Source organism: Prunus mume, linkage group LG2 (genome assembly GCF_029339155.1).
Source record: "Prunus mume cultivar Tortuosa linkage group LG2, ASM2933915v1, whole genome shotgun sequence".
NCBI classification, from domain to species: Eukaryota; Viridiplantae; Streptophyta; class Magnoliopsida; order Rosales; family Rosaceae; genus Prunus; species Prunus mume.
In genome coordinates this window covers 41,254,490-41,272,657 of record NC_142699.1, presented here as the reverse complement: position 1 = coordinate 41,272,657, position 18,168 = coordinate 41,254,490, and the positions used below count along the sequence as shown (strand labels likewise).

Sequence of the window (18,168 nt, the reverse complement as noted above, 5' to 3'; positions counted from 1 at the left end):
TAATAATTAAATATTAATTTTGGGTTTGGGTTATTACAACAGTTCCTACCATAGATGAGGAATATGTAATTCCAGGGAGATCACGGCGTAATGCTCCAATGAAGACAAATTATCATCGTTATCATGTGGAGATCTTTATTCATGTATTTGATGGGCAACTTGCAAATTTAAATGATCGCTTCAACGAGGTATGTACTGAGTTACTTACTTGTTTGGCATGCTTGAGTCCGAAAAATAACTTTGTAGCTTTTGACAAACGAAAGCTAGTTCGTCTAGCTAGTGTCGAGGATGGGGTATAAGAAGGGAATGAGATTTCTACTTTTTATGATTTTGTTTGTTTTTATAGCTAGGACTTTCTAGGAGTTGTTGCATAGGTTAATTTGGGTGGTAATGACTTGTTTCTTCAAAAGCTCGACGATCATTTTCCCATTGCGGGAAACTTGTCTTTACTTCAATCCAGAAGGCTCTGATTGCATTTCCTTAAACTAGACAACCATTTCTAGATACATGTGTTACCGTGCTCTTCACTTAAATGCAAAATCCCTGGTCAATTTATTCATCCCAAAATGCCTCAAATGTGGAAGTTTCGTGAGCTCTAAGAGCATCCACAATGGTAAGATGTACATAGAGGCATTGGCGGATCCAGAAATTTTTTAGCGGAGGTGCAATATTGACCAAGTATGAAAAATGGTTTTTCGGAATAATCATTTTCTCAAGATAATTTTTGGCGGCTTTTATTCCTTATACATCAAATAAGAAAACTTGATTTTATGAGATTTTAGTATGAAGTATATATTGACTTAATGAGCCATCATTTTTAGCCTAAATAGTATTTTGCACTAAAACCGAATTTTCATATTTTGATTTGGTGGGAATTTGATTTTCTACTATTTTTATTTGAATCTAAATGGGGGGTACATCCTTATTTACATTGTAAACGTAAGTAAATGGAGTAATATAAAAATAAATAAAAGTAAAACGACAAAATGGAAATGAGATAATCTGTACACCAGTTGAACAAAGGGGCAATTTAAAGCACCTACAATGGTTTTTCCGACGAGTGGAGGTGTTGTACCTCCTTGCGCCTTAATATGTCCGCCCCTGCATAGAGGTGTATGTCAAATATACACATTTGGTTATCGGAATGTCCTGTAATGGGGAGGCGTATACGGCTATAAATGTACATCATAGCCATGATATGGGAAAAAAGATGCAAATATACATCTAATTTTACACCCAGCCAAGTGGGTCCTATAATAGAAAACCCAAGAGAGATGAGAGAGGAAAGCTGCCTAAATGATAGGGAAGTTATTAAAATGGTTGGGCCAGGGCTTGGACGAGATTTATTAAAATGAGAAAGTTATTAAAATGATGCAAATGTACAAAGTTCTTCTCCAACAACTCTCTAATGTATGGCCATATTTCATTCAAATTGAAATATGAAACTAACAATTACACTGATTAATGGTGAAAAATAAATCCATATCAAAGCCGACGGTTTAGATTAATTTTATTTACATCATATGGAATGAAATTATATCTTATCAGAATTTTAAAATTTTTACGTCATAGTTTAGAAAAATAATTAAACCTAACACACAAAAATAATAACATAAAAAAAATTAACACAAAAAATGAATTAATACAAGAAAATCGAATTTACATTTTTGAATATGCATCCGACTCATTGGAGCAAAAATAATATTTACATCTCCGGAAGGTCAAAGGAGATGTAAAAATGGCTTTACACCTCCGAATTTACACTTCCCAACTGTAGATGCTTTAAGATTAAAAAGATGGTGAACCTTTCAAATTACACTAACAACATCATAGTTTTGCTAACAAAATCAAATTACACTCAAGGAAATACAATAAATTTTGTTAATTTATAAAAACAAGAATATAACTTGATTGTTGTGGTATTCTTACTAAATAGAAAATGTTTGCCATATCAAAACAATCCAATTAAAGAATTACATATGCTCAAATTTGTAAAATAGATCATTGTTTAACTAACACTGTTCCGGAGTAAGAATTATAGAATAAATTTAATTTTCCATGTCAACAGATAATTCATAATATAATTTCAAAATCTTTTTTCTCGAAAAAGTGATATTATAAAGAAGCTAATCCACGTCTTTTATTTTAAAATTATTTTTATGGTTTACGTATATAATGAAATGTACACTTTTAACTCAGTTTCAGTGGTTCCATCTCTCTCTCTCTCTCTCCCTCTCTCCCTACTGCAGGCGGGAAACTGATAATTGGGATCAAAACCCTCCCTCCAAAAACCGCAGAGACAGACTGACAGATCCGTCTCCTTTCTTTCTTTCTTTCTGTCCTCTTTCTTTAAAACCCCAACCCTAACCTAATCACGCAAACAGAGTCACAGAGACACACATACACAAACAGAGAGAGAGCAAAAGCGAGAAAGCCCCCCTTCTTTTGCTCTCTCTCCCTTCTTCATGGCATTTCCCCAAAAGCACCAAAACGACGACGCCTCAATCGACATCCACACCTCCACGCCCCTCCGCTACCTTTCCCTGGACCACGTGTATTCGGCCACGTCGCCTTGCGTCAGCGCCAGCGGGTCCTCCAACGTCATGTCCAAGAAGGTCAAGGCTCGCAAGCTCAATCACTTCGACGATGGCGATCAGAATCACCAGAAGCCCTCCCCGAAACCCTCAATTGTCAATGTCTACTCGCGCCGCGCCAAGAGGCCCCGCCATTACGAACGGAGCTCCTCGTTCTTCGATGCTTTGGTGGCCCGGAATGAGTCCCCAGCGGCGGCGGTGAAGATTGAGGAGGCTGATGGAGATGACGAATTTGAGAGGGGTTTGGACAAGAAGAAGAGGAAGCTCGGGATTAACGAGTTACTGAAATTGGGGGTTGATTCTAGCATTCTGTGTAATTTGGACGGGCCTCGATTGAGAGATTCTCGCAGCAATCATAAACTCGATAGGAGTAAAAATGGAGAGAAATTGCGGCTGAAGAAGCGGAATTCTTCTGTTAGCTGCGAGAAAATTCTTTCGGATCCTTCTTCTGTGAAGAAATGGGTCGGGTATGTATTTAGTTTAGGGTTTCAATTCTTTCTTTCTTTGTTTTTTTGGTCGAAAGGGTTTCAATTCTTAAACAATTGGTTCTTGAGAAAGTGTTAATGGTTGATTTTCAACAGGTTGAGTTTCAGCGACGTTGATCCTAAAACTTTTATTGGATTACAATGCAAGGCAAGCACTCTGTAAGCTGTTTTTGACATTTTTTAAAGTTGTTTTTGAGGATGTGAGCATAGCATTGCTGTGCTTGTAGGAAATTCTGAAACTTTGCTTCTTGTTAAGTACAGGTCTATTGGCCATTGGATGCTAATTCGTATTCTGGTCGCATTGTGGGTTACAACTCTGACACTAATAGACATCAAGTATGACTATTCATTTCCGTGCTCTCTTCTTTGTTTGATCGTTCTTATGTTGTTGAGAGCGCCCGAGTATGCAAAAGTTAGGGCATTGCTTGCAAACTTGTTGGAGCCATTACTTATGAACTTTGCAATGTAGGTTGAATATGAAGATGGTGATGAGGAAGATTTGATTCTATCAAATGAGAGAATCAAATTTTATATTTCTCGGGAAGAAATGGAGAGTTTGAATTTGAGTTACAGTCTGAGGAGTATGGATAATGATGTCTATGATTATAATGAGATGGTTGTGTTGGCTGCGAGTTTGGATGACTGCCAAGAACTAGAGCCTGGGGATATCATATGGGCCAAGCTTACAGGTGTGTGCTTAATCTACTGTTTTGATTTTGTTTTCACTTGTTTTTAATTTTCTTATGGCCTGAGCAAGAGTATGTCCAAATATAATAAACCAATTAGATGAAGGTGTAAATGTTTTCATATTGTAAACCCCTTGCTTGTGTTGGAAAAAAAAACCTTTGTCTATGATTGTATCTTGGACCTAACAGGCTAGTTTTCTGCCTGTAATTTTCCTTATCCATGCAAAAGTGCTGTAATTTTCTGCCATTTCACAATGGTGTAAGAACAGGCCAAAATCTCTGTAGGAGCAATTCAGCACAGAGAGGGATATACCTTTTTATGATTTATGCACTAATAGGATGTACACTTACATAATCTCGCTGCAAATGATTGGTTTTCTTTGTGTTTTATGTATGTATATATTGTTTTTGCGGATAAGAATCAGAAACCTTTACTGAAAGAAAGAAAAAAAAGCTACAAAAAGAATCAATAGTGCTCATCAAAATCAGTCCTAGAAACATGAAGCAAATAACATGCTATGTCCAAATCAAAACTCCTACAGAATGGCTTCCTTGTGAATAGAGATATATTCAAATATCTGCAGAATCGATTTGCAACTTTTTATTTTATTTTATTTTATTTTTTAAATTGAAAGTGTCATACTTTGGGTATTGGATCATTTCATCTTCCCGGATTGTTACCTGGCTTTATTTAGAAGACTTATTAGGTTCTGGTGATCATAGAGATAAATTTTCAGTTACATGAGTTATAAGTTTCTTCCACTGTTATACATCTATTTTTCATTTCTTTGATTTTGCACCAACTGGTGATTTCAAATATTCGATTTCACACAAACTACTTTCAACTGCTGTAGTGCAGGTTATGCTATGTGGCCAGCAATAGTTGTGGATGAATCCCTTATTGGAGATCGTAAAGGCTTAACCAAAAGTTTGGGAGGACGATCAGTTCCAGTGCAGTTTTTTGGAACCCACGACTTTGCAAGGTTTGGGATTCTTTGACATTTTGAGGAGATTTTATTTATCTTAGTGCACTTACCATACCTGAATTCCCCCTTTTTTTTTTAATCCGAACTCACCATTTTTCTGTTGTGATTTATACAGGATTAAAGTGAAACAGGCAATCTCATTTCTCAAAGGACTTCTTTCTTCATTCCATTTGAAGTGCAAGAAGCCTGGATTCATCAAAAGCTTGGAAGAAGCAAAAATGTAATCTTATATCATTTTTGACATGACCTTTTAGTTTTTTCATGTTGTTGAACTCATAAATTTATAATCATACATCTAATGTCATTTCTTAATATGATCATGCATACATCATAATTTATATTTTTTAACATGGCCATGCGTCCATCACAAATCAAGCATCTTTGGAGTATCTCGCATGCTTTCATTATGATGTGCAAATATATAATCACCTAGGTGGCATAGTTTTCATGAGACAATTTTGTACTTAACTCTAATAAATGTTAATGTGTAAGTAGTGTATGTTTTTGAGACATTATCATGTGTACCTATGGACTTGGAGGCTATGACATTTAAATGGATAATATTTGAATATCCGCACTTCACTTTTTGTAACTTTCACTGGATATGACTGCCTCAATCAGATTTGCTCCAAACATTTGTAAGATTCAGGTATTTTGTTTAACAATGCAATATGAAGACCTTAATTATTGCATAACTGAGTACCAACTAGTCAAATCTTTTGGTTATCATCAGGTATCTCAATGAACAAAAGCTTCCAAGAAGAATGCTACGGCTGCAAAATGGAATTAACATTGATGAATGTGAAAGTGTAAGTGGAGAAGATGAAGTGAGTGCAGATTCTGGTGAAGGATGTTTGGATGATGTAGGGATTCTGAGGACACTGGATCGCCTTGGAACTTCTCCGTACGTGATCGGGGATTTGCAGATAACAAACCTAGGTACTTCTTTGTAGTCTTGTACTTCTTCATTGACATTGCATAATATAAACTTCACGGTTCCCATGTATTGTCTACATTTTGATGTTATAATTGATGAATGCATTTTCATTCTTCAAAGCTAGATCTTTCTGAATCCCAACCCTGTGAGGAAACACCATGAATGGAAATGTAGCCAAAGTTGTACTCTCCCCCTAGCAAGGGGAAGGTCTTTGGTTCAATCTATGTGAGGGGGTGGGGGGTTGGGAGAGGGAAGGTTAATTTCCATTTTGTAGCCCACACCTCTCTCTCTTGAAAAAAAAATGAGAAAAGGATGCTGTTGCTGGCTATTTTTTGTCTTTCTGTTTTTAGTATTCAATTTACTTAGAGATCTTCAGACAGGAAATTTTGATTTATTTCGATCCTTCCCATGAAATTTTCCTTTAAGATCTGGTAGTTTATTTATTATTATTAATTCTGTATAAAGAGTTTATCCAATTGGTTTTTTGAGACTTCCATTCTATTCATCACCATATGGAGTTTCTTGCAGGAAATTTTGATTTATTTCGATCCTTCCTATGAAATTTTCCTTTAAGATCTGGTAGTTTATTTATTATTATTAATTCTGTATAAAGAGTTTACCAGTTGGTTTTTTGAGACTTCCATTCTATTCATCACCATATGGAGTTTCTTGCAGGAAAGTTTGTCAGGGACTCAGAATATTTTCGGGATGAGAAAGACATTTGGCCTGAAGGTTATACTGCCTTGAGGAAGTTTACTTCAATTACAGGTGGACACACACACACACTCTCTCTCCCTCTCTCTCTATTATATATATATATATATATATATATATATATATATAGCCTTTCATATTAGATTATTCTCTCTTTTATGTTGAGTTTCAAAGGCTATATTTTATTGCAATGGTATCATTCTAATAACAATCTCTCTTTCTCATAAATATTTTGGTCAGATCCAACTGTACGTACATTATATAAGATGGAGGTGTTGAGAGATACCGAATCAAAGATTCGACCTCTGTTCAAAGTGACATTAGATACAGGAGAGCAGGTTCGGTTTTCTCTAGTTTCCATTTTGAGTGCATTTGATAGTTTGTGCTTGTTTCTTTAACATCCTTCAGAAGTTGATCAACTTGTACCTCAAAGTATACTTATGTTATATTCATGCATTGTAATTTTAATTATTCTTTACTTTCTTAGCAGTGGTTGTGTTCTTTGCGGTCCATGTACTTGTTTCATTTTATGTTTATGTGGATCTTGTCTCTAGAGTTCCCAACGAATTCTTTTTTGTTTATAGTGTCATCACCTGTCAAGCTGTAATGATACCTCCATCTACTACTATAGGGGTGGTCTTGCTCATATTCTTGAATTATAGTAAACACTTATATTCTCCTCCGTTTAATCCTATTGTATGTAAACTGGTGAGGCATCTGATTAAGGGATAAGGGACTTATCATTCCTTAGTTTAAATTTTCATAAATTATGGTCTACAATTATAATCCAGAATACATATTTACTGTTTATTTTCCCCCATAAATTTTGATATAAGTAATCTAGAAAGTAATATCCATTTGAGAGAATGGATGTGTAAGCTTTCTTACTTATGGAGCACTGCCTTTTCAGTTTGTAATAAAAGGACATATTTGTCTTGTTATTTGTTTTGCCTTCTATTTTGTGATTCCTTTATTGAGCACAGGAGTAGGATGTACAGTACTAGAGTATCTGGAATGAAGATATGCTGATATTGTTCTGTTATGTATCTTCCTTTCCCCTATTTTTTCCAGTTTAAGGGATCTACACCATCAGCTTGTTGGAATAAAATATACAAGAGGATAAGGAAAACACAAAACACATCATTGGTTGGTTCTAATGCTAATGCTGACCGTGGATTGGAAGGGACCTATAAATCTGGTTCTCATATGTTTGGTTTCTCTATACCTGAAGTTGCAAAACTTATTCAGGTACCTAAGCTCAGCTGTGCATTAGACCTACTAGGTTTCTTCTACTGTTATACATTTGTGGATACAGCGATGTATTTTCATGTTTTCTTGGGCTATAATGTCAATTTTATTTATTTGTTCAGTCAAATATTAATTTTATGTTTTATGGTTGTCTTGCTGAATTTATTATCAAGGCTGATCCACCATCTTACAAACATTTGAATGACATTCCTCAATTTGTTAATTATTTTGGTGTCAATATATACAATCATTCACATGAACTTCTTAATGGGTTTACTTAAAGCAAAAGTTGACATTTTGTTGATAAAATGATGATAATAATATAATCTCATAGCGTTTTAAGGTTGTTGGTGATGTTTTAGAGTTCTCTTGTTCTTTGCTCCTGTGGACATCTTGTCCATTGATCTGTTCTTTTTCTCTTGATGAAATTTGTTTCCTATCAAAGAGAGAAAAATCATCTAATAGTTTTCTTAATAATGATTTTTATAATTTGTAATCTTCAAGCATGTTCATCAGTTTGTACTGCTCGTCTCTCTGATGAACAGAATTAAGTGTCAAATAAGGATTTGGAAAATCTTTCTGTTGCTGAGTTTTACTCATTTGGTATTGGCTGCCATCTTGTTAATTGTTGAAGCCCATGCCATTCTGAAATGCTCCATAAACTGTTCCTTCTTCCCATGTTCCGTGATTTCTAGCCTAATATAAACACCTGGCGTTTTTGCAGGGGTTAATAAAATCCAAGCTTTCTTCAAAATTACCCAAGTGCAAGTTAGCCTCTAGAAGATATCGAGATGTTCCTGTTGGTTACAGACCTGTTCGTGTGGACTGGAAGGACCTCGATAAATGTAGTGTTTGCCACATGGATGAGGTGGATGCAAATGTTTTTTCCTGTCATATTGTATCACTGACTGTTTAAAAGATAGACTATATGTATTTTTCCTTTTCCTTTTTCCGCAAGTTTCTGTGTTTTTGTTTTTGGGTGGGAGTTCGTTTAAACTTAGTTCCCTATGGGTTTTGCTAATTGGTGTTTTGTTTGTAGGAATACGAAAACAACTTGTTCCTGCAGTGTGACAAATGCAGAATGATGGTAAGTGTTTTTCTGATGCTGGGGATCACATTACTGTGGTCTTGGTTAAACTATCAAATTCAAGTTTGATTTTGTCGTATATGCTTTAGTCAACCAAGTTTCTTTTTCTAGGCTGTTTGAAACACTTCTTTCTCTACTTTGTTACGTGTTTACCTTTCCTGGTTGGTTATTGGTTTCACCAGAAGAAATAATGTTTTCCTAGGTCCATGCAAGATGCTATGGAGAACTGGAACCTGTTGGTGGCGTCTTATGGTTATGCAACTTATGTCGGCCTGGGGCTCCTGAACCTGCACCGCCTTGCTGCCTTTGTCCTGTAATAGGTAGTTAGAAATAATTAAGAGTCTACCTTTTTAATGCCATGGATTTCACGTTATTAATTTATTGAACTGATTTTCCTCTAGGGGGGGCAATGAAGCCTACAACTGATGGGCGCTGGGCTCATCTGGCTTGTGCCATATGGATACCAGGTTCATGAAAACACAGTTTTCATTTCTGATCGTTCAATTATTTATTTATTTTTTCTAATGCTCTGAAAATATTCCAGAAACCTGCCTATCTGATGTGAAGAGAATGGAGCCAATTGATGGGCTTAGTAGAATCAACAAGGTGTTTCCTTTTTCACTTTTTATGTTTCCACACCATTATGGCCTCCTTCCTTTGTTCCCCTTCACCCTCATTTTTCCTTGACATATGTCACCTTTTTTATCTTTATCTTGTGAGGATTTGTTTATGGCAGTGGTCTCATATATATTTTTATCCTTTGGAATGAAAATTGCCAAAACCTTTATGTCAAGATTTTCCTGCTTCCACTAATCTCCTGTTTTGTTACAGGACCGTTGGAAGCTATTATGTATTATCTGTGGAGTTTCTTATGGAGCCTGTATTCAAGTAAGTTCATTTAGATTAGTCAAATTGTTTCAGGCTACTATTATGATGCTGAAACAGTTTTCAAGGGGAAATGCTTATTCTGCTTTATTGGTTCTGAACCACTCTTTTGTTTTAAAGGGAAGTATAAAAAATAGAAACATGATGAAAAAAAAAAGGCAAAAAGAGAAAGCTAATGGATGGAAGAAGTATATCAGTATAGTTATGACAAAGTCAGTTCAACTTAATATAACCAAGTTAGAACATTTTGGTGTTTGCTACAAAAATATATTAGGCATTACCAATACGCAAGTACATATCCGTTGTGTTCTTTACATGCAAAGATTGTTTATATTGCCATGAAGCGAGAATTGATGCTGCTCTTTAGAGATTGGAGAATTTTTTTGCAATTAGATCTGGAGTGTACGCTGTGCCTGTAGATTTTGTTGCAACATGCCGGGAGTCAAAAGTTGAACATTTTTTCATTGCCTATTTGGAAATGAACTTAATGAATGATTCATATTGAGGGCTTTCTTGAACCTTTTACTCATATGGTGGTCATCAGTCTGCTTTATTTAGTTTTACATTTTTGAAGAAGACAGGGTACCTGGTCCTGGTAAAAGAATTAACTTAATGAATGCTCCAAAGTTGAGCATTTGGTAGAATCTTTACACTTTTGCTAGTTACCAATTTTCTTTATTTGGGGTTATATATCTGGGACGCTTAGTCTGTCTTAGGAAAAAAAAAACATTTATTTCTAATCCATTTTAGAATATTACTGAAAAAGCTTAAAAATGTATCAATGTCATTGTTCGTTTCCAATATATGACTGCAGCATCTAAGCTAGAAATTTCTTGATGTTCTTCTATGATTATCTACTTACATGTATACATCTTGGTATCTTCCTGATTTATTTTTCATTCTTAAATGTATACAGTTTGGTATGAAAATTCCTTGATAACTGTTTCTTATTTTTTTGTTGCCTTTTCTGTTTCTTTCCAGTGTTCAAACAATACCTGTTGTGCGGCATACCATCCACTTTGTGCACGAGCTGCTGGTCTTTGTGTTGAGGTAGTTTTTTTTTCCTCATTTTCACATGACATTATTGTTTTTATATTAAACTCTGTATTGTTTCAACAGCTTGCTGGATGTCTTCATGTATTGGTTTTATAGTACTTTGTATTCTTAAATGTATTAATTAATGCTATGGCTAGAATTGTTTGCCCAAATTGTCCTGAATTTCTTTTTATATTTTATTTTTATTACTACGAAGCTTGAGGATGAGGACCGGCTGCATCTACTTTCTGTAGAAGATGATGAAGAAGATCAGTGTATCCGCCTTCTTTCCTTTTGCAAGAAGCATAGGCAGCCAACTAATGATCGTTCAGCTGCTGATGACCGTATTGGCCGAACAGTGCGTCGATGCTCAGACTACACTCCGCCATCCAATCCTTCTGGATGTGCTCGTACTGGTATGTAAATGTATAGTGAGTATGCTCCTGGGTTGTATTTTTAGTAATCCTGCTGTAAATTACCTCACAAGTTTGTTTACATCTCTACGTTGCTTTTAGTACACTTAACAGATATGGTGTTATGAATTATAATGTTTCTCCACCTTTTGTTGTGTACTTTGTGTGTATTGGTTCCAGTCTCTATGTTGTGGGGAAGATTCGTCTTGCTTAAATTATTTATAGTTTTTGCACCAAGGGAGATCGTACTATGTAGCCATGAGCTGGGGCATAATTGTTTATTTATTCTTGCAGACTTCTACGACATAGTGTGTGATGCCTATTTGGGGTTACCACCCTCAATTTATTGAAAATCTTTGTTTCCTGTTAGAAAAAATAAAATAAAAAATCATTCTCAGGAGTCAGAGTTGATTATGACTGGTTCTGCTTGTTTGTCTTGTCAAATATGTTCCATGAATGCTCATTTAGTTTATTGGCTATCATTGATATAGATACTCAACTAAGGAATTTCAAAATAAATTCAATAAACTTTGTATTTTACTCTCTCATTCCAATGCTTGGGCAGAGCCATACAACTACTTCTGTAGAAGAGGGAGAAAAGAACCTGAAGCCATAGCTGCTGCATCCTTAAAGCGTTTGTTTGTTGAGAACCAGCCTTACTTAGTTGGTGGTTACAGCCAACACCAACTGTCAAGTAATTCACGGCCTCCCAATGGTGTCGTTGGTTCTAAGTTCTGCTCTAACCTTCAAAGGATGAAAGCCTCTCAACTTGATGCTCCTAACGACATACTTTCTATGGCGGAGAAGTATAAATACATGAGGGACACCTTTCGGAAACGACTAGCATTTGGTAAGATATAGTTTTTCTGTTTTTTACTCGTGAATCTGAATTTCCTTAAAAAACCTCCAAGCATGTTGTATGTAAATATAGTTTGTCCTATTTATGTTCAATTCTGGTTATGTTCACCAATCTACCATCTGGTTCTTTGGTTCACTCTTTGGTATTCATAATAGAATTTTGTTTCTTCTTTGAAGCTAGAAGTAGATAATTAGGTCTTTTGGGGATCATGTTGTAACGCTTTTAACATTTAATAAATGTACATACAATTTAGAAAATTGCTGTACGTTAAAACTCATGTGGCTATTTGTAGGCGCCTGTTATTTTACCAATCTTTTTTTTTTAATAGATAGCATGCATTCTTATGTGCTGAAATTTTAGAGTTTTAGCTTTATCTTACATGTGTTCATGACCTTGCTTGTATAGTGTCTGCCATGTCATTCAGTGTTATATGTTACCCTAACTATTGTTATTGAATTCAGTCTTTTGGAACTTGTTTTACTTTTAACTGCAGGAAAATCAGGAATTCATGGTTTTGGTATCTTTGCTAAGCACCCACATAGAGCAGGGGACATGGTAAAGTAATTTTCTTTGTATATTTTGAACCTGTAGAAGAGAATTTTGAATGCTGATCATATCTCTTCATATCTGTTGCAGGTGATTGAATACACGGGTGAACTTGTTAGACCTCCTGTAGCTGACAGGAGAGAGCACTTCATATATAATTCATTGGTGGTAAGTTACGTAACTAAGCCATTGCTGTGCTCATTGCAACTTATGCTTGCATGCATTTTATGTTGGTCCTAACAAATCACATCAGAAATAGATTTCAAATTGTTCAAATCACATCGAAATAGATTTCAAATTGTTCATGGTAGTGACTAGGCTTTATGTGATTTTATCTTAAACCAAATTGTACATTTGGCCTTAATTCTATAGGAAGTCAATGTGCTATGTCTTCTCTTGATTTTTCTGTTCTCTTGCTTGAGTAGTCTTTCTCTTGGACTCCTAGTGTAAGCCATTAAAAGCGTAACACCGTGTGAGCAAATACTTCTCTTTTATCTAGGGCTCCATCACAAAGACCATAGAGGATCATCTTTTATGCTCGGGATTGTGCTTGCTAGAATGGCACTGGTATTTCTTAATATTGGACAACACCTTCATATAGAAGATGACTTATCCTCTGACTTGTGCCGCATGTCCTTGTGGATGAATGCCCCTTGTATGCTCCACACATGGCTACACTGAATGAGATTCTAAAATAGGCTTCTTGATGCTTCTAGAGTGACCTTCAGTTCACTCTTATTCCTCAAAGAATACCCAAAGGATGAAGGTGGGATCAATAGGAATGAAAATAGTTCTTTTCCTTCACAAAGAGTATGCATATGTGTATATACTTGTTTGAAAATGCATCAAGCTTGTGGAAAATGCATCCACCTCCTCCTTCATTGCTCTTTCTCTCTAAAGTTGTGGGAGATGTTACTGAAGGAAGTTAACACTGTGTGGGTAATACTGAAAGGTTGTGTCGAGCTTTATTCCATCAAATTTGATGCTTTAGGAAGGGAAAGAAAGCTAAAATTCTTTGGGGCAGTTTGATGCAGGCAGTGATCTGGAACCTTTGGCTGGAACGTAACAGGAGAATCTTCGAGGATTATAAGGTAGTGGGAGTGGTAGAGTTATGGGATAGAGTGAAGTTCTGGGCTGCCCCTTGGGCATCAACTTCCCCTGCTTTTAAGGATATATCCTATCCTACATTTATGCGCAATCTGCTGGCTGTAATGTCTTAAGGGGTTGTCTTTTTGATTGGCTGTTATGTTTTCTGTGTTGCGTGGCCTTGCGTTTGTTTCACTGGCTATTGCTTCTTTCTTTTTGTCTGTGTTCTAATTGTCCTCTCTTTTGATCCTTTCTAATTTTGAATACAAAAATGTTTCTATTCAAAAAAGAAAAAAAAGAAAAAAAGCATCAAGCTTGGGGCCTTCTCAAGTGGTGTTAGGAATTAGTACCTTCAGTTTCAGGCGAAACCTGAATGAGGCCGAGGTGGCCGAGTTCTCATCTCCATTGCATCTGCTTTACAATGTTTGAATTTATCCCTCCTGGATTGATTCTAGGAAGTGGATTGCTTGTACCCTAGGATTGTCTAGTCACTATACTTCTAACAATTCTTTCAGACCATGCTCCTATCTTGTTGAGTGGGACTAAGACATTTGGTCAGGTGAGTCATTCTTTAATCACTATTTCCAGAACTGTACAGATCCCCATTGAATCATAATGCCACCATTTCATCCTTGCCTTCTCCTTCTTTTAGGGTTGTTTCTTGGAACCTAACTTTTAGAAGAAATCTCAGTGATAGGGAGTTTGACGAAGTTTCTGATCTATTATCTTGTATTAGTAGCCTCACTTTGCTTCCCACCCCTTCTCACAAGAGAGTTTGGCTTGGTTAGGGATCTGGGTTATTCTCTTGCAAGTCCTTTTCTATTTTGTTGTGAGATAACATGAATCATGCTGCCTTTGGTCTTTGTAAGTTTTTTCAGATGTCAGAGTTGCCAACCAAAGTTCAAGAGATTTGAAATAATTAGGCATCTCTATTAGATGCATTTTTGTTACACTTACAAATTTTGATTTTCTAGCATTTGTATGCATCTTATAAACAACTTATGTAACTGCCATTTAGGAATTTTTACATATATTGATGCTTGCATATGAACTGAGAAAGAAATGACTGGAAAAATCTACTTGTTCTCATGCAGGGGGCTGGGACTTATATGTTCCGGATTGATGATGAACGGGTAATTGATGCCACAAGAGCTGGAAGCATTGCTCACCTGATTAATCACTCTTGTGAAGTGAGCATTATCTGACCCTTGTCTGTTTATTTAGTTTTACTCATATGAAGTATTTCAAATTGCCTTTGTGCTACTCATAATCTAAGCATGGATTGACATGATACCATTGACATTTTAGCAGCAAGCTAAATGCGTGAAAAATGGCATTTTAGCAACTACCTATCTTATTGGATATAACCTAATGAAAGAGTTTGGAGATTAGAAGTTTTCTTTTTCCTATTTGCGTATCACTTTGCAATCCTGAAGGTGAACGTTCACCCTAATGAAGTTTTAGCAAAGTAAATATGTTTAAAAAAAAGGAAAAAAGAAAAAAAGAAGAAACAAATGGTGGATGTCGCTGTCATTTGTAAAACATTTGGATTGGGAAATAAAAAAGCATTCCTCCATTCAATGCATTTGAGCTTCTTCGAGAAGACATTTCAAGAAATATTCGCTTTTTGGGTGGCATAAAAGGTCTTTTGAAATATGGAGACAACCAACCCTAAACTATTGTGTAAGATGTTTTGGCATGCAAATCTTTTGGCCTTCAAGGATTGCCATATGCATTATTTTTGCCATTGTTAATTTTCTTTTATTTTGTATTTCACTTGTATTCGGATCATCATCTTCAATGTCAAAGCATAATGTCTGCTGTAGTCTATTGTTTTGGTGAAAAACTCGCCTGTAGTTTTGGCTGCATGTTGGCAAGTAAAATAGTGGTTGTCAAGGGTTCTGTACTGTGATCCATTCTCATATAACCTTTTTAATTAATTATGATCTTTCAATTATCTTCTTCATCACATTTTTCTTCTCCAAATTGTTAAACCCATGTATTTATTGGGGGAACTTAATTTTAGATCCTGGGAATTGTACTCATAGGTTTATGTTGCCATTTTATATTGGTGGAAATCATATAGTTTTTATTGTTAAAATTGCTTACGCTATTGTGATTACTGATTTTATATTGGATGGCTTCCCCAAAAGTTATTTATTTAACTTTGTTAATTCCTGACCGGCTTTACTTTTCTTGTGTGCAGCCAAATTGCTACTCAAGAGTCATAAGTGTTAATAATGATGAGCATATAATTATATTTGCAAAGAGAGACATCAAACGATGGGAAGAACTTACATACGATTATAGGTTATCCTCAATTCTGGCTGTGTATGCAGTTTTTCTTTATCATTTCAGGTGCTAACTTTCTCCTTAACATCACAGATTTTTTTCAATTGATGAACAACTAGCATGCTATTGTGGTTTTCCGAGATGCCGTGGGGTGGTTAATGATGTTGAAGCAGAAGAGCGAGCAACAAAGCATTATGCACCGCGCAGTGAGTTAATAAATTGGAGTGGTGAATGATAAAAGGTAGGTGAACTGTAAGGTCTTTCCTGTGCCCCAATATTAACTCCCTTCAAAGCTGGATTTCCTAGCATTTCACTGATTCAAATTGCATTTTTATGCCAGAAATAATGTTTGCTTTTTTATTAAAAACTGTATATGAAAATGTTTGAATAATAAGAACAAGATAGGTCCACTTTCCTCATATTTAACTAACCCTTCACCTTGATTTAAATGGAGGATGATGTGTCACTAGCTCCACGGACCATTGGCATGCCTTAAGTAAGAATCTGAGACATTAGAAACTTCCATTTTTCTGAATTGTGAAGTACTTATTGGTTGTGAGTTGATACTATGTAGCTCTGTGTGTATCTGGTTAACATTTTGTTATGCCCTTAGGCCTTGGCTCATAGACAAAGATTGGATATGTTTGTTTAAAATCTTATGAATTAAGAAAATTTAGCCTTATTGTCAAATCGAAATCCTTTCTTTCAAATCATCCATCCAACTGGAGCCTTGGTGTAATGTTCAACATATATATACTACAGCCAATCTCCCATAAAACAGTATAAACAAATGCATTGAAAGGTGCATAATTTTGTTAATAAGGTTAGGATGGGAGAATAGAAAATAAATAAAAGAAAGGTATCAGAGGAAGAAAAGGATTAGAGCAGAAAATAATAACAAAACAAAAAGGGGATCCATAGTCTTTTTATGTTTTAAAGTGAAAGGACAATGTATTGTTTTAAGCCACTGATCTGAACTTGACGTACTTAATTTATAAGGGGGAGCAGTACCCAAAGTGGTATGTAATATGTGTAGAAAACCTGAGGATGTTTTCTGTTGATGAGGTACTTGCTCATTGGCAAAGCTACTGATTAAAGAGCTTCGCTGGTGTCGTAATAGAAGTCAAAGTGCAATCATACTTTGTTCGTTGAAAAATTACCAGATTATAGCACTCAGCAAGGTGTTTTTCCTTTTTTTCTGTTTTTTGGGGTTGATGTTCCACGCCATTTGCTTTGAGAATGCTTTCCTTGTACTGATCATTTCCTCCATTTTTGTTTGCAGAAATTTATTGTTGTAAAATATGTTCACATGAGATACTTCGGAGACGGATTGTTTACTCCCAACAATCTGTTACAACTTGCTATTATCTCAAGGAAGACAGGGTTGTAGAGCTCCGGTTTTCCTCTTGTTTTGACATGACAAAAAATCAAGTGATTCAGCTTTTCTTTTTTGCTCAAGCTGCTTCCTCTTGGTCCACGCATGTAAATTTGAAGACGTCATTGAGGTTCATAACCAAATTCAATTTCACTTACTGATAAAGTAAGGTACTCTGGATTATTCTTCCTCATTTGTCTTGATGCTGTAAGGTTAGGGACCCAATTGTTCATATAATTACATTAACCTTTGTGAAAAGCAAGTACAAAAGTTATGAATGAAAAGTGATTTGTTGTCATCTCAGGATGGTTTCTTAGCTCTTGGAGGTGCTTTTTTTTGTTGGGAAAGAGTGGTGATTTCCCCACTTTTTTCTCCTATTTTATCCACTTACACTCCTTTTTATAACTAAAAAGGAGTGTAAGTGATAAAATAGAAAATCATTGGGAAATTCATTGTTATACCCAATATACAGGCCCGAATTATGAATAAAAAAAACCTCATATAAAATGGACTTTAGAAACACTCAAAGCCCATTTACAACATAACCAAAAAGCTTCAAACTTCCTACAAATTATAAAACTGCCATTGATTTCTTAAAACAAATCCTAATCCCAAAATCTCATTAAAAAAAAAATCTCAAAGCACTTAATAGGATATCAAAGTAATTTAATAATCAAAATTAAATTCAATAGGGCTAGTTGTTATTTTTTGAGTTTGTTTATGGATATTAAATGGTGTATGGTTTATCTATATCACTAGTTCTAAGAATGGGTATATAACTAAATATCTCTTCTTTTTGGCTTACCTTGGGGTCCATTTTCGTTAATTGAAATTTTCTTGTTTCATTCCTAGTGCTTTTCATTCAACAAGTTCAGTTGCTTAAAAAGTGAATGCTATTTAGTTAACATGAATAGGAAAATGTTGGAATTTTTGCAGAAAC

General features: G+C 35.4%; 1 protein-coding gene across 4 annotated transcripts; it reads left to right on the top strand.

Annotated features, from left to right (window-relative positions):
- Window positions 1-2,197: 2,197 nt before the first annotated feature.
- Window positions 2,198-17,531, top strand: ATX2 (trithorax-like protein 2). Of its 4 annotated transcripts, XM_089045877.1 has the most exons (26): window positions 2,198-3,061; window positions 3,176-3,227; window positions 3,341-3,415; window positions 3,549-3,768; window positions 4,625-4,748; window positions 4,867-4,971; window positions 5,485-5,690; window positions 6,364-6,456; window positions 6,643-6,740; window positions 7,474-7,650; window positions 8,375-8,518; window positions 8,690-8,737; window positions 8,940-9,057; window positions 9,139-9,204; window positions 9,282-9,343; window positions 9,569-9,625; window positions 10,604-10,672; window positions 10,875-11,073; window positions 11,636-11,920; window positions 12,423-12,484; window positions 12,566-12,643; window positions 14,656-14,751; window positions 15,768-15,871; window positions 15,947-16,094; window positions 16,308-16,349; window positions 17,136-17,276. In XM_089045877.1, the coding sequence occupies exons 1-24, from the start codon at window positions 2,466-2,468 to the stop codon at window positions 16,086-16,088; spliced, it is 3,276 nt and encodes a 1,091-aa protein (XP_088902003.1). In that variant the 5' UTR covers window positions 2,198-2,465; the 3' UTR covers window positions 16,089-16,094; window positions 16,308-16,349; window positions 17,136-17,276. The 4 variants fall into 4 exon arrangements, with proteins under 4 accessions (XP_088902003.1, XP_008244420.2, XP_088902002.1 ...); XM_008246198.3 differs by lacking the exon at window positions 16,308-16,349 and having other exon boundaries at window positions 17,136-17,531; XM_089045876.1 differs by lacking the exons at window positions 16,308-16,349; window positions 17,136-17,276 and adding an exon at window positions 16,853-16,991.
- The last annotated feature ends 637 nt before the right edge of the window (window positions 17,532-18,168 follow it).